The sequence below is a fragment of the Labeo rohita genome, unplaced genomic scaffold (assembly GCF_022985175.1).
Source record: "Labeo rohita strain BAU-BD-2019 unplaced genomic scaffold, IGBB_LRoh.1.0 scaffold_1618, whole genome shotgun sequence".
In the NCBI taxonomy this organism is placed as follows: Eukaryota; Metazoa; Chordata; class Actinopteri; order Cypriniformes; family Cyprinidae; genus Labeo; species Labeo rohita.
Window position 1 is genome coordinate 4,275 of NW_026127800.1, and position 12,357 is coordinate 16,631.

The 12,357-nt window shown below is 35.9% G+C and overlaps 1 protein-coding gene across 1 annotated transcript; it reads right to left on the reverse strand.

Annotated features, from left to right (window-relative positions):
• Positions 1-389: 389 nt before the first annotated feature.
• On the reverse strand, positions 390-10,779 carry LOC127158634 (myelin-oligodendrocyte glycoprotein-like). Its single transcript, XM_051101692.1, has 2 exons — positions 10,673-10,779; positions 390-751 (listed from the first exon to the last, which is right to left on the reverse strand). The coding sequence occupies exons 1-2, from the start codon at positions 10,722-10,724 to the stop codon at positions 390-392; spliced, it is 414 nt and encodes a 137-aa protein (XP_050957649.1). The 5' UTR covers positions 10,725-10,779.
• Between the last annotated feature and the right edge of the window lie 1,578 nt (positions 10,780-12,357).

Genomic DNA, 12,357 nt, shown 5'->3' on the forward strand with positions numbered 1-12,357 from the left:
CTTGAAATCATTTAGTTAAAGTAACTAGAACCAATTGGATGGAACCACTGTCCATAATTTAAATGAGTTGTCTGAAACAAACTTCCTTATGTTGATAAAGTGAAACATATTTGGCCACTTTTTAATAAACCAAAACATGTTCACTAAACTTAACCTGTTTAAGTTACAGGGAAGTGAATAAATTGAGTTGGTTGGACATTACTATTTCACACAAATTCTTCCTCATTCAGCTGTGTTGTCACAACACAAAGAGTTTGCATAGATCTAAAAAATTCCATTCATGTTCATCAAAAACAATTTGATTGTGTGGAACCACTGTCCATAACTGAATTAAGTAGGTTTAAAGAATCATTTTTTTGAGTGTAGTAAAAGTGAAGAAACTCATGTGTTCAATACTCACCAATACCATTAACTTTAATTTCAACCACTGTCTCACCAGACTCTTGCTGAATGTAAACTGTACATGTGTATTGTCCCTCATCTTCAGTTCTCAGATTGTCCAGACGGAGGGAGAAGTTTCCACGTTGAATCTCCTCAGTAAAGAAATGAGCTCTATCCTGATAATCCTCCTGCTGGACCCCTGTTTGACTCTCACCATCTTGAAACAGATGAACTAAAGTGTCTGAGTCTGTTCTTCTCCATTCCACCTCCAGACCCTCCACTGATAAAAGTTGATCAACAGAACAGGGCAAAACCACTGAAGATCCCAGAGGAGCAACCAGAGGACCAGAGGGACCTTTTACAATCAAACCTGAGACAGAGAAATGAAATAAAGATTGTTTTATAGTTTCTCCAAGCATAAATGGATTCATACTAACACAGAGCATTATAACTGACATGAACAAGTATTTCTATACAGTAGGTGCATTCAGGGATATCGCTAGGACACGACCCCAAATGTTGTTTTTGGTTTCTAGATATTTAAGCTGTTTACTCACACAGGGTCACTTGTGATTTTGGTGTTTACATTTACAGCACAATATTTAATCTCTGGAAGCCCGTAATACAAAAGTTTTTTTTAGATTCAAGCTTCAGTATTTGACCATTTGTTTTAATCATACTGTGATGACACTGACAGAGAAGACATAGGAAACTCATGTTTCTTTGTATTTATCTCATCCACTGCCTCAAACACTGTTCTTTTAGATGTAAAATGTATATAAAGATGGATTCAGTCCTGAATGGTTTTTAATCAAATGTTCCATGGGTGCCTTTTTACAAAATGCAAAACCCTATGATTATCTGTATCAAATTAAATATGAAATATGAAAAGGAAATATGACTTCATAAAAAAATATCCAAGTACGAAACAGACTGACACACCTCAACATGATAATATCTGATATTATGTGACCAAACAAGAGCTAAACAGTCTTGTATTTGAGCTGCTTCTTTCAGCTCTGCTCTGTCTGTAAATAAAAAAGCTGTCAACTGTAAGTGGCCATTTTGAGCTTTCATAGCAGATCGTAGAAAGTCTTATAAAACAGCACGATGAAGGGCCTTGGCTTGAAGCCAAAATATAGAAAGAAAAGCGGATAATAGAAAATAAAGAATGAATTAAGCATTAAAAGTAGTTTTGTTGAAGAGAGAGTCAAGTCAAGTCAAGTCACCTTTATTTATATACCGCCTTTAACAATACAGAATTGTGGCAAGGCGGCTGTACAGTATTAAATAGGAAACAGTACATCAACAATGCCAAAGGCAACAGTAAACACTCACATTTTAGGTAAAGGTAGTTAATCAAAATCAATAAAATAAAATACAATATTGTGTTTAAAGAAAGTGTCCCCAACTAAGCAAGCCAGAGGCGACAGCGGCAAGGAACCAAAACTCCATCGGTGACAAATGGAGAAAAAAACCTTGGGAGAAACCAGGCTCAGTCGGGGGGCCAGTTCTCCTCTGGCCAAAAGTTCCCGTGGTCTTGTGCCGACAGCCGTCTAGGTGATGTGGTCTTCACTGTGGATCCGTCTCTGGGGCTCATCTAGTTGATGTGGACTCCGCTGACATACAGGGCGGTAGAGGTCGTCTCTAGGTGCCGATCCACCATGTGGGCTGGGTTCGGACTGGATCCGGGGGACTGCAGTGACCATCTGATCTGGATACGGACTGGATCTGGTGGTTGATGTGACCTCGGAATAAGAGAGAAACAGACTAATATTAGCGTAGATGCCATTCTTCTGACGATGCACCGAGTACATCAGGTGTTATGGGAAGTGTTCCCGGTTCCGGTAGACCTAATTAGTGCAGCCTAACAATCCATTAACGGATTTGTATTATAAGAATATGTTAATTAGTTATTAGTGTAAGCAAGGTTAAAGAGATGGGTCTTTAATCTAGATTTAAACTGACAGAGTGTGTCTGCGTCCCGAACATTGTAGGGTAGATTGTTCCAGAGTTTGGGTGCTAGATAAGAAAATGATCTGCCGCCCGCAGTTGATTTTGATATTCTCTGTATTATCAAATTACCAGAGTCTTGAGAACGCAGCGGACGTGAGGGACTATAATGTGATAGGAGCTCGCTCAGGTACTGAGGAGCTAAACCATTCAGGGCTTTGTAAGTAATTAGCAAGATTTTAAAATCTATACGATGTTTAATAGGGAGCCAGTGCAGTGTAGACAGAACCGGGCTAATATGATCATATTTTTTGGTTCTAGTAAGAACTCTAGCTGCTGCATTTTGGACCAGCTGGAGTTTGTTTATTAAGCGAGCAGAACAACCACCCAATAAAGCATTACAATAATCTAACCGTGAGGTCATAAACGCATGAATTAATGTTTCAGCATTTGACATTGATAGCATAGGGCGTAGTTTAGATATATTTTTGAGATGGAAAAATGCAGTTTTGCAAATACTAGAGATGTGGTTTTCAAATGAAAGATTACCATCAAATAGCACACCTAGGTTCCTAACTGATGACGAAGAATTGACAGAACAGCCATCAAGTATTAGACAGTGTTTTAGGTTATTACATGCTGAGGTTTTAGGCCCAATAATTAACACCTCTGTTTTTTCAGAATTTAGCAGTAAGAAATTACTTGTCATCCAATTTTTTAACTCAACTACACAATCCATTAGTTTTTCAAATTGGTACGTTTCACCGGGCCGCGAAGAAATATAGAGCTGGGTATCATCAGCGTAGCAGTGAAAGCTAACACCATATTTCCTGATGATATCACCCAAGAGTAACATGTAAAGCGTAAAGAGTAATGGCCCTAGTACTGAGCCTTGTGGTACTCCATACTGCACTTGTGAACGATATGATACCTCTTCATTTACTGCCACGAATTGATGGCGGTCAGATAAATACGATTTGAACCATGCCAATGCACTACCACTAATGCCAACATAATTCTCAAGTCTATTCAAGAGAATGTTGTGGTCAACAGTATCAAACGCAGCACTAAGATCCAGTAGCACTAACAGAGAAATACAACCACGATCGGATGACAAGAGTAGATCATTTGTAACTCTAATAAGAGCAGTCTCAGTACTATGGTACGGTCTAAAACCTGACTGAAAATCCTCACAGATATCATATTTCTGTAGGAAGGAGGATAGTTGTGAGGATACAACCTTTTCTAATATCTTTGATAGAAATGGGAGATTCGAGATAGGTCTGTAATTAGTTAATTCGTTAGGGTCAAGTTGTGGTTTTTTAATGAGAGGCTTAATAGCAGCCAGTTTGAAGGTTTTGGGGACATATCCTAATGACAGTGATGAATTAATAATATTTAGCAGAGGATCTATGAGATCTGGAAGCAAGTCTTTTAGTAGCCTAGATGGAATAGGGTCTAGCATACAAGTTGTTGGTTTAGATGCTTTAACAAGTCTATACAATTCATCCTGACCTATAGTAGAGAATGAGTTGAATTGTTCCCCAGGAGATCTATAGCGCACTATCTGATGCGACACTGTAATTGACGGCTGCATAGTGACAATTTTGTCTCTAATTGTATCGATCTTAGAAGTAAAGTAGTTCATGAAGTCATTACTGCTATGCTGATGGGCATAGTCAGTGCCTGTTGGTTCCTTATTTTTTGTTAACTTAGCCACTGTATTGAATAAATTTCATTTCATTTATTTATTCTCTTTTCATGGTCATACAACACAAAATACCACAACAATCCAACAACACAACCAAAAATACAATCCATGACAAAAAGAACAGGAGTAGGATGAAGAAAAAAAATCTTATAAACTCCTACCCCATTCTAGTATTATAAAATTTACAAATTAAATTAGATGACCTCACAGACATGAAGAGAAAAGGAAAAATCCTTCCAATATTATTAATTAACTTACACAACGTTAAACAAACAAAAACAACAATTTTACAATAATAATAATTCTGACAACAAAGAAAAAAGATAAAAAGAAAAGAAAAACAACAACAAAAACAACATTAACCCTCATCTCTATACAACTGAAATATCTTCTGTTTATACTTATATTTAAATCGAAAAATATCTGAACAACATTTTAGATCATTTTCCAATAAATTCCATCTTTTCACACCAGAAACTGAGACACACATTTGTTTGAGAGTATTTCCAGCAAAAGGTTGTTTAAAATCATTATTTCTTCTACTTGTCTCACTATTCACAGTAAAAAGGGTTTGCAATCCATCCGGTAACATACAATATTTTGCTTTATAAACTACTAATAAAGTTTGCAAAGAGACCAAATCCCTCAATTTGAGTAGTCCTGACCTCAAAAACAATCTTGTGGTATGTTCTCTTGGAGCAACTCTATTAATTATTCTTATGGCCCTTTTTTGCAAAATAAATAAGGGCATTAAATTAGTAAAATATGAATTACCCCATACCTCCAAACAATACATCAAATATGGCAAAATAAACGAACAATATAGGATTCTCATTGCCTTATAATTTAACATAAACTTTACTTTACTCAAAACAGCAATATTTTTACAAATTTTATTTCTTACATAAGCTATGTGTGACTTCCATTTAAATTTTTCATCAATGAATACTCCTAAAAACTTAAATTCTGACACTCTCTCAATAATTATTCCATTTAAAGTCAAACAAACATTATCAGGGCATTTTTGATTTGTAAACAACATAAATTTTGTTTTACTTAAATTTAACGATAATTTATTTTTATTAAACCATTTCTGAAGTACAATCAATTCCTGTTCAATAGTTTTAAGTAATATTTTTAAGTTCTTCCCCGATACAAAAAAATTTGTATCATCCGCAAAAAGAACAAAACGTAAAATCTTCGATTCATCACAGAGATCATTGATATATAAAATAAATAACTTAGGCCCCAGCACAGAGCCTTGGGGGACTCCACACTGCATTATTTCCAACTTAGATTCATATCCCATATACTCTACATATTGTTGTCTGTTTTCTAAATAACTAGTAATCCAATTTAATACTACACCTCTAATTCCATATGTCTGTAATTTAGATATCAATATACCATGATCAAGAGTATCAAAAGCCTTTTTAAGATCAATAAAAACTCCAGCTGTATAATTTTTATGCTCCAATTCTGTAATAATGTCCTCTGTGATTTTCATCAAAGCCATAGCTGTTGAGCGGGTGCTTCTAAACCCAAATTGATTATCGTGTATCAAAGAATATTTTTCAAGAAAACAATCAAATTTTTTAACGAAAAGCTTCTCCAAAATTTTTGAAAATTGAGAAAGCAAAGATAAAGGCCTATAATTTGTGAGACTATGCCTATCGCCAGATTTAAAAAGGGGAATAATTCTGGCCACTTTCATTTTTCTGGAAAAGAACCTGTATTAAAAGACAAGTTAATTATATATTTTAACGGTCTAATAATACAACATATAGTTTCTTTAACAATATACATATCTAAACCATCACTATCACATGAACATTTACTTTTTAATTTAGAGACAGTAGAAATAATTTCACTCTCACTAACTTCATCCAAAAAAAAAAAAATTGCATAACTCTACTTTCACCTGTCCAACTTTTATTTTCATTATAAAATGGTATAGTTTTAGCAAGATTCGGACCAACATTAACAAAAAATGAATTAAATTCATCAGCCATTTTTTCACCACTTATCTCAACATTCTGTTCATTCATTAAATATAATGGCTGACTATAATTAATTTTACTGCCCATAACCTCCCTCAAAACATTCCACATTCTTTTGATATTACTTTTATTTTCCATCAACACATTTGTATAATAATCTTTCTTTGCACATCTCATTATAGTAGTTAACTTATTTTTATAAGCTTTATATTTCTTTTCTGCATTTTCTGTCCGATATTTTACAAAATCCCGATACAGCTTATTCTTCTTTTTACAAGATTTCAATATACCCTTCGTCAACCAAGGTTTATTATTATTTCTTACTTTATCATTCCATATTTTTATTGGACAATTTTTATTATATAACCATAAATACTTTTTAAGAAATAATTCATAAGCCTTATTTACATTTTTCGTATTACAAACATTATTCCACTGTTCTTTCATAAGATCATCCCTAAATCCATTTAGTGTTTCCTCAGTTCTTAACCTAATAACTTTACTAAACTTTTCTTTGTTAGTTTTTATTTCACAAAAATAAGTTACAAATATTGGAAAATGATCCGTTGTATCATTTATCAAAAGACCACTTTTAACCGTTTTTTCAAATTTATTTACAAAAATGTTATCAATCAATGTAGCACAACTGGAGGTTATTCGACTAGGCCTAGTAATGGTAGGATAAAAGCCTCTACTATACATTAAATCTAAAAAATCTAAACTACTTGTATGGTTAGACACATTCAAAAGATTTATATTGAAGTCCCCGCAGATTACAGACACTTTATTTTCATTCATCCCAACTAATAATTGCTCCAACTTATTATTAAATACAGTAATACTAGACCCTGGGGTTCTATATATACATGTGACAAAAATATTCCTCTGTTTCTTCATTTCAATCTCAACAGTTAAACATTCCATTAAATCTGCTATTGCAGTAGTCATACACTCAATTATTTTACATTTCAGATCACTACTAACATATAGAGCAACCCCCCCTCCTCTCTTATAAATCCGATTAACATAAAACAATTCATAACCTTCAAAATGAAATTCCACACCTTTCTCATCCGTTAACCAAGTCTCAGACAACGCTATAACAGTAAATTTATTTTGTAAAGTATTTAAATAATCATGTATTTTACTAAAATTTGAATAAAGGCTTCTACAATTCAAATGAATAAGAGAAAAAGAACCAGCCGTTTCTATATTGCTAGTAAATTCTGCGTCTGTATAATATTTGCATGTATCTTTTATATTCGGAAAAAAATTTAACTCCAGTTCATCATAGTCATGAACACATCCTTCTGAATTTTCAACTTGTATAGGAAGTGTTCACACATTGTGGACATTACACTCAATGATATAAATTAGTGCTCGCCACATTGTAATCTCCACATACCTTATCCGTCATGTGACTTTTCATTTACATAACTGTCCAAGGAAAGTCGAAGAGATTCAACACTAGCTGTTATTTCCCCTGCAGGAGCATATTTGCTCCTACTGCGGGTGGACTGCCATCCTACAGCCCGCAAGGCTGAGTCCCAATCCGACTCTTTTCTTGGAACTTCCATCGTTACCCCAAAGTCCATTAAACCCTCAGCTGCTTTTCGTGGGTTTTCAAAAATCTTAGTCTTTCCATCCTGCAAAAACAACATAAGTTTTGCAGGGTAGAGAATGCAAGACTTGATTTTTGAGAATGCGAGACTTGTCCGCAATCCTCTGTTCGGCTTCATTCACCCTTATTTTTAATTCATCAAAATTCAATTTTATGTCGCTCACCTCCTTCCTCAGCACACCAAAATTTTCAGCCGTTTCAGTTCGAAATAATTTAAGTTCCTTCAACATTTCTGAAGTATTTTCGGCGCTACCAGCGCCCTTTCCCTCCAGGCAGATTTGGTTTTCTGGCGCAGTATTCAACAGCTCTTTCTCTTTTCTTCCTCTTCAATAATAACTTAATAGTTCACGTCATAATACGCTTTAACTGAGTCCGCAAGCAGTAATCGGTCTTTAAAGTGTAAGGTTTTGTTTGTCAAACATTACACCTTGACACCGTCTGTTCGGCCATCTTGATTCGGCTTAAGAATCAAGTGTATACCTAGGGTTATGTTTACCTAGGGTTAACATAACATAACCCTAATACCTAGGGTTACCTAACATAACCCTAATACCTAGGGTTACCTAACATAACCCTAATACCTAGGGTTATGTTTGTTTTCTTCTAATAGAGTCGAAAAGTAATCAGATCTTGCCGATTTTAACGCTTTTCTGTACGATAGGGTACATTCACGCCAAGCAATACGAAAAACCTCTAAATTTGTTTTCCTCCAGCTGCGCTCCATTTTCCGGGCTGCTCTCTTTAGGGCGCGAGTGTGCTCGTTATACCACGGGGTCGGACTATTTTCCTTAATCTTCCTTAGGCGCAGAGGAGCAACCGTATCTAGAGTCCTGGAAAAGAGAGAGTCAATAATTTCTGTTACATTATCAAGTTTTTCTGAGCTATTGGACATGCTGAGGAATTCAGATCAGGAAGATTACTTAAAAAGCAATCTTTTGTAGTAGAAGTGATGGTTCTACCATACTTGTAATAAGGAGTTGAATTTACAGTTTTATTTATCTGGAGAATACACGAGACTAGATAATGATCAGAGATATCATCACTTTGCTGCAGAATCTCAACGTCATTGACATCAATTCCATGTGACAGTATTAAGTCTAAAGTATGATTTCGACGATGAGTGGGACCTGACACATGTTGTCTAACTCCAATAGAATTTAGAATGTCTATAAATGCAGCTGCCAGTGAATCATTTTCAATATCAACATGGATGTTAAAGTCACCTACTATTAAGACCTTATCTGTAGCCAACACCAGCTCAGATATAAAATCAGCGAATTCTTTAAGAAAATCTGTATGGTGCCCTGGTGGCCTGTATACAGTAGCAAGTACAAACGTCATAGGGGATTTATCATTAACACTTGTTTCTCTGGATAATGTTATATGAAGCACCATTACTTCAAACGAGTTATACTTGAAATCCGCTCTCTGTGAAACACTAAAAATATTGCTATAAATTGTAGAAACACCTCCCCCTTTACCTTTTAGACGTGGCTCATGTTTATAACAGTAATCATGAGGAGTAGACTCGTTTAAGATAATGTAATCATCTGATTTTAGCCAGGTTTCTGTCAAACATAGCACATCTAGGTTATGATCAATGATCATATCATTTACAAAAAGCGCTTTTGTAGAGAGGGACCTGATATTCAAAAGGCCAAGTTTTATCATTTGTTTCTCTGTATCATGTAAATTTTTTATTTGTTGAACATTGATTAGATTGTTACTCTTAAATTGGTTTGGACGTCTTTTGTATTGTCTAGCTCGGGGAACAGACACAGTCTCTATAGCATGATATCTAGGTGTAAGGGTCTCTATGTGCTGAGAATTAACTGGTTTCGGTGACGTGAGGCGGCTAGCAGACGGTCGGATTAGCCAGTCTGTCTGCTTCCTGACCTGGGTCCCAGTTAGTCAAGTGCAAACTCTAAGACTATATGCCATATTACTAGAGAGAAGAGTGGCACCACCCCCGGAAGGATGAAGACCATCTCTTTTCAACAGGTCAGGTCTGCCCCAAAAACTTGTCCAATTGTCTATGAAACCTATGTTATTCTGCGGGCACCACTTAGACATCCAGCCATTTAGTGACGACAGTCTGCTATGTATCTCGTCACCACGATACGCAAGGAGGGGGCCAGAGCAAATTACAGTGTCTGACATCGTACTTGCAAGTTCACACACCTCTTTAACATTATTTTTAGTGATCTCCGACTGGCGAAGTCGAACATCATTTGTGCCGACGTGAATAACGATCTTACTGAATTGACGTTTAGTATTAGCCAGCACTTTTAAATTTGCCAAGATGTCAGGCGCTCTGGCTCCCGGTAAACATTGGACTATGGTGGCTGGTGTCTCTATTTTCACGTTCCGTACAATAGAATCGCCAATAACTAGGGCACTTTGATCAGGTTTCTCAGTGGGTGCGTCACTGAGTGGGGAGAACCTGTTTGATGTTCTGATCGGAACGGAAGAGCGGTGTTTTGACCCGCGACTATGCCGCCTCACAGTCACCCAGTTGCCCTGCTGCAAAGGCGAAGTTACCGGAGCCGAACAATGTACGGGACTTCCTAAGCTAGTCGCATCCAAAGCCGTATCTAATGCCCTCACATTCTTACTATCCTGGATTAAAGTTTGGATGCGTGTCTCTAGTTCTGAAATCTTCTCTGTCAGCCTAACTATTTCCCTGCATTTATCACATGTGAATCCCTCGCTGCTGACAGAGATTGATAAATTATACATATGACAGGTGATGCAGGTTACCAGGAAAGGAGAAGAAGCCATTACTCACCGTAGTTGTAGAACGATTTCAACTCACCACTGTTGTTTGATGAACTTGTGTAGAAAAAGGCGTAGAGAAAAAGTAAAAGTGAATGGCAAGATAACCGGCTAACACACTACAAACACGCTGCACCCGCGGTTGTAGAATAAAACGAGCGATCAACGAGAGCGAGGGAAAAAAGAGAGAGAGAGAGACGTAAACATCTAATATATCAACATTCTACGTACCATCGGTGATCATCAGCAGTACTGACATCAAAACACAGCTCGATCGGGGCATCTTTAAATGCTTAACTAAACCAAAACGATTACGCCCTTTAGGTATAAATTACCACGTATATCACTGCGGTCAAGCCAGCCGCGATTGATTTTAGCATGCGCGCATATTACATTGATTTGATACGGTTTCAGGACCAACACAGAACCGCGGTCAAGTGAGCCGCCACTTGCGAACGTCAGCCGCCATCTGGATTTGCTGCACGTCTATTAGCAGAATTACGGTACGGAGACACGAAGCGGCCAAAAAGCTGACGAACATCAATATTTCAGCGGTTAAAAATTAAATGTGCCCGAAAACAGGGAAAAAGTATTTACAAAACGTATTTATATTGTACATTATAGAAGATACACTTATATTACATTTGAATACATTATACTGTGAAGTTTTCTGAAAAAATAAAGTTTGTTCAAATACGTTCTAACACTTAATGTTTGTTCCTTTTTTTCTACATGCATTATTAAAATTTCTTTAGAGTTACCATAAACATTTCAATAAATTCTTTTTCTGAACAATCATGTCTCTATCTGTGTTCACGATGTTTTAGTGTAGAATTTGTACAGAAAATGAATGGCAGTGTCACAATGCATTATATAACATATATATTGCTGCTTCTTGTCATTTCTGATGTGCCCTTTCATAATAATAATAACGATAAAAGGCAAAATGTTTTTTATCATTTATCAAAAAAAGTCTTCAGAGTTAACAGGACATTTTCTATTCATACAAAGTCTGTGACATTGCACTGACTATTCTTTTACATTTATACATGCATTATTTAAATTCCTTCAAATCTCACAGCAAGATTTCTATTCAGACTTCTTCACAATGCCCAACACTCTGTCTGTATCAAGTTTCATGAGATTTCACTCAAGATTTCTACAGAATATTAATGGCAAAGTCTGTGACATTGCACTGACCACTCTTTTACATTTATAAATTCATTTTTTAAATTCCTTCAAATCTCACAGCAAGATTTCTATTCATACTTCTTCACAATGCCCAACACTCTGTCTGTATCAAGTTTCACGAGATTTCACTCAAGATTTCTACAGAATATTAATGGCAAAGTCTGTGAATGGCAAAGTCTGTGACATTGCACAGACCATTCTTTCACATTTATACATGCGTTATTTAAATTCCTTCAAATCTTACAGCAACATTTCTATTGATACTTCTTCAGAATGCCTAAGACTCTGTCTGTATGAAGTTTCACGAGATTTCACTAAAGATTTGTACAGAAAATGAATGGCAATTTGACACAATGCATTATATAGCATATACAGGTGCTGGTCATATAATTAGAATATCTTCAAAAAGTAGATTTATTTCACTAATTCCATTCAAGCAGTGAAACTTGTATAATGCATACATTCATTCCACAGAGACTGATATATTTCAAGTGTTTATTTCTTTTAATTTTGATGATTATAACTAACAACTAATGAAAAGCCCAAATTCAGTATCTCAGAAAATTAGAATATTGTGAAAAGGTTCAGTATTGAAGAGATGTGGTACCACACTCTAATCAGCTAATTAACTCAAAACACCTGCAAAGGCCTTTAAATGGTCTCTCAGTCTAATTCTGTAGGCTACATAATCATGGGGAAGATGCTGATTTGACAGTTTCCAAAAG

Bases quoted from the DNA above. Each gene is read 5' to 3' on its own strand.
- LOC127158634 (XM_051101692.1), bottom strand. From the start codon at position 10,724: ATGCCCCGATCGAGCTGTGTTTTGATGTCAGTACTGCTGATGATCACC. The intron at 752-10,672 runs GTACGTAGAATG...TCTCTGTCTCAG, and splicing joins ACTGCTGATGATCACCGATG to GTTTGATTGTAAAAGGTCCC.